This window comes from Priapulus caudatus, unplaced genomic scaffold, assembly GCF_000485595.1.
Source record: "Priapulus caudatus unplaced genomic scaffold, Priapulus_caudatus-5.0.1 Scaffold5, whole genome shotgun sequence".
Lineage (NCBI taxonomy): Eukaryota > Metazoa > Priapulida > Priapulimorpha > Priapulimorphida > Priapulidae > Priapulus > Priapulus caudatus.
The window spans coordinates 673,302-677,826 of NW_014577066.1; the positions used below are offsets into that span (position 1 = coordinate 673,302).

Here is a 4,525-nt window from a genome sequence, read left to right on the forward strand (position 1 = left end):
ATATATATATATATATATATATATATATATATATCAGGAGCTAATAAAGACAAATTTGTTATTATTAGCTCTTGATATATATGTGTGTGTGCGTGCGTGCGTGCGTGCGTGCAGGCGGGCGGGCGTGCGTGCGTTCGTGCGTGCGTGCATGCCTGTGTATGTGTGTGTCTGCTTTTCTTCCACTGCGTTTAATTGCATGTGACTGCGTTTAACGGTCAGTGGGTGATCATATATGCTCATACATCAATACGCTTTAAAAGTGTGAAGTGTGCGCTACAAATGTAAAATACATTGGTGACAGATTGAGTTTGTCAGTAATCGTACACTGACATCTGCGTGGGTGTCTACGTGTTTCGGCCCCTTAGGTGCACCTATGTATGGTACCTGTGTATATAGGTGTATGTGCGCACACTGTACGCACAAGTGAGTGTATGTATGCTGTACATCCAACCGTGCTCTGTGCTTTAGCATCATCATCACTGCGATAATCTTTGCCTTGCAATTTTCGCCCGCGGGCAACAATATGCCGGGGATGGTTGCTTAATCCAAGGGTACACAGTAAACCGCTCTCAACACGCATGCAGCACCAAATTGTGTCACTGGGCATCTGTGAATATCGGTGTAGAAATGCTTTCTTTATGTGTGTTGTGCGTTGTGTTTTGTGCGTGTTGTGCGTGTTGTGTTGTGTTGCGTGCGTGTGTGTGTGTGTGTGTGTGTGTGTGTGTGTGTGTGTGTGTGTGTGTGTGTGTGTGTGTGCGTGTTATGTGTGTTTACATTACAGACACGCAAATGGATATTTTACAATATGAATATGTGGAGAAATAGTTATATTAAGTCCATGTTAAAGTATCTATATTTTCTTATAATAATTTGGCCTTTTACTCATTTCTGTTCGGACGAAAGCAGTACTTGGACAGCATGACAGCGGACGAGCACATGCTCTGGCTATAGGCGTGCACCTGTATGGATGTATCCTGTAAGAGTAAGCGGTGACGATGAATCTACGGTCTGAATGCGTCCAAACAGATGTAACATGAGTCTGGAAGAGGCTAGCTGTGTGGATCAGCCCAGATAAAATAGTCGGAAAGGATGCTGCTGCATGTACCCAATCTATGACACACAGAACGTGAATTGTACAGCGGGTCTGCAACCTGTGAGCCTTCCCGGCCGGATGTGTATGAACGCCCACTCGTTGTCCAGTATTTCCCCCCGCGAGTTCCTGCCTGGCCCTCCCCTCCTCTCCGAGCATTCTCTCTCCTACCCGTTCACAGAATTAAAAAAAAATGCTGCGCGGGTGACTCACCGGCTAATGGCAGGAAAACAAGGTGGCAATTTGTGCCTCACCGTGCCTACCAACAGTAGCAATCTCCCTCGGCGTTTTGTCGCGAGCGTTCTGTGCGGAAACTGTTTCGTTGGCCGCGTCGGGTGTGTAGCGGGATGTCATAATGGTCGTGGTGTCACCAAGCCGATTAGCGTCAGTGTGAGAGAGCTATGATCGCGCTGGTCACCGCCTGAAGTTCCTGAACACCCCTGCGTGTATATACGATAGATAAGATAGATAGATGGATAGAAAGAAAGATAGATAGAAAGAAAAATAGAAAGAAAAATAGAAAGATAGATGGAAAAAGAGCTGTCGTCGACTACAGTAACACGCACGGCTCGGTGTAAAAAAACGCTCACCCACTTACAACACCACCGTTAAATTATTACTACTGTTCATTAGTAAGTCGCTTAAACCGTCTACTTTTCATTTAAAATTCTACTTGTTGGCTGCGGCGGTCAAAGAGCACAATACCTTTAACAATATCGGTAAGCGCATCATATCGCATGTGCCTGGGTACGTCAGCGATAGTTGGCTTAAGGATTCCTCTGACAAGTAAGTAAGACGGGAGGGACTACAGTGCTTAGTAGTAGCACCACGCGCGCTCCCCTGACTAGCTCGTCACCTGCACATTGTATTGCGCGACCCTCCATCTTTAATCCGCGCGTTTCTTAATTCTGAGTTCCTCCCGTCGCCTGCCCGAAGTTCCCCCCTGTCCCGTCTTCTCCCCTCGGGACACGCAGCAGGAGGCGAATGCCTACAAACCGGACCTCCACGTGATATTGGCTGGCCACACTCGCTGGAATGCTGCCATGATGCCGGCGAGCAGCCGACCGTGAAATTCGGCCGTAGAATGCGGCCCGACGGGCTGTAGCTGTCAGTCGACGACGATGTAGGACGCAGAGAGCACGTGTACGCCCGCTGATGTCTACCCGTCCTACCTTCTCTCACTCGCGTGCGCACGCACCGAGAGAAGTGCCCGATTGAATCTCGCTGCCTATTGTTGTTGTTGTCGTCGTCGGCACATGTTTATAAGCGCGTGTCGGTCCCCGCTGCTGATGTAGAGACACTACAGCGCTAAGAACTACGGCTGTCTCGTGCAGGATCGTCAGACAAAACATTCAGCAAATGTCGTAGGGCAGCAGCGCATCAGAATGAGAGACGATTAGAAGAAGCTTGTGGACGGCGCGCCAACATAGAAAGACTCTCGGTTCGGGATTCCATTATGGCGGCTGGGTTTCTTTGAGTTTTTGCCGTTTTGGATTTTTGTGTCTGTGCAGCCACATCGTCAACTTATCGGAGGCGAAACTGATTAAAATTCAGTCAAACTCTGGGAGAGCCACGTGTTGGGTGTTGATGCCATCCTAGTCGCCGTGTGTACCAGCTCATAGTTACTTCACCATGCAAGAGAAGCATATGAGTGAAGCTGAAGCCGTGTAGCTAAGCCGGGAGCTCGTCCTGTATAGCTACCACGGTGATATTCCCGTGAGAGCAAGCGCTCCGACAGCAGGCGTGCGCTAGTGTGGCCACCGCCACCTCACCAATAGCTAGCTGACCATGCCGCAGAAGGCATCTGCCGTGATGGGGCTGCTGCAGCGCATCGGCAGCAAGAGCTCTCCGGCTTCTCCGACGACGACGCCCGTCGCCACGCCCAAGGTGAAGGAGAGGAAGTTCAACCTGCGCTCAGCATCGCCGGGACGGTCGCGTCACCGTCGCCGTGGCAACCTGAAAGACAAGGCGATGCGGTCTCTGTCGCTGGGACGCCTCAATGTGCGCGATGACTCACCCGGCGGCACCTTCCGCTGGCGAGACACGGAGGACACGCGCACGCGGTCGCAGTCGCTCAATAGAGAAGAGAAGCGCGAGGAGGCTGACTCGATGGAGACCGAGGAGAAGGGGTTGAGCCACGGTGATGCTCAGGTAGGCTTGGCGCGGTTGAACAGGCGTCTCTAGCTGAAAGGTGCGAGCTGAGTCAGTAGGTGTGTGGCAGACACGTCATGACGAATCCATCCTGGTTCTACTCATATATAATCAATATAATGTGTGTGTGTGGTGTGTGGTGTGTGTGTGTGTGTGTGGGTGGTGTGTTGTGTGTGTGTGGTGTGCGTGCGGTGGCGTGCGTGCGTGATACGAGGCGGGCGTGCGTGCGTGCCTGTGTATGTTTGTGCTGACTTTTCCTCTCGCACTGCGTTCAATACAATAGTGACCTGGGCGTTTAACGGTGCAGTGGGTGATCATAAATGCTCATACATGTAATCAATGACGCCTTTAAAAGCTGTGAAGTGTGCGCTAGCAAATAGGATAGAAAAATACATTGGAGTGAAGATCTGAGTTTTTGTCCTGTAATCGTACACGTGACATATATACTGCGTGGCGACGTGTCTCACGTGTTATTCCGGGCACGCCTTAGAGCTGCACCTATGTAGGGTACCTGTGAAAATAGTAAGGCGTATGTGCGCAACACCTGTATCGCCACGACGTGAGTGTATGCTATGCTGTACATGCCAAACCGTGCTCAAACCTGTGCTTTCTAGCATCATCATCACTGCGATAATCTTTCTGCCTTGCAATTTTCGCGGTGCCGGCGGGGCAACAATATGCGGGGATGGTTGCCTCTAATCCAAGGGTACACAGTAAACAACTTTACCCACATGCATGCAGCACCAAAGTTGTGTCACTAGGCATCGGTGAATGATCGGAGTAGAAATGCTTTTCTTTATTATGTGTGGTTCGGTGCGTTGCTGTTTTGTTAGTGTTATAGTTGTTATAGTGTTCGTGTTTGTGTTGAAGGTGTGATGTCGGTGTCTTGTGTGGTGAGTGCGCGGTGTCCGTGGCCGAGTGCGTGCGCCGCGACCGCGCAGTGCCGTGGTGTGTTTGTGTGCTGTGTGTGATAGTGGTGTGTGTGTGTGTTGCGTGTGTGTGTGTCGGTGTGTGTGTGTTATGGGTGTTTACATTAAGGGACAGCCCGCAGAATGGATAATTTTAATGTACAATATGAATCATGTGGAGAAATAGTTTATATTAAGGTCCATGGCTAAAGTATCTATATTTTCATATAATGATTTTGGCCGTTTACGGTCATTTCTGTTCGGACGAAAGCAGTAGCTTGGACAGCATGACAGGCGGACTAACAGCATCATACTCTGCGCTAATAGGCGCGCACCTGTATGGCATGTATCCTGTAAAGAGTAAGCGGTGGTGACG

At 49.9% G+C, this 4,525-nt stretch overlaps 1 protein-coding gene across 1 annotated transcript in view; it reads left to right on the plus strand.

The window, feature by feature from the left end:
• Window positions 1–2,212: 2,212 nt before the first annotated feature.
• Window positions 2,213–4,525, plus strand: part of LOC106804915 (rho GTPase-activating protein 20-like) — a 40,473-nt gene continuing 38,160 nt past the window's right edge. The window contains exon 1 of the mRNA XM_014806322.1: window positions 2,213–3,241. Coding sequence (XP_014661808.1) covers window positions 2,879–3,241 — 363 coding nt within the window. The 5' untranslated portion in view covers window positions 2,213–2,878. The remainder of the gene's footprint in view (window positions 3,242–4,525) is intronic.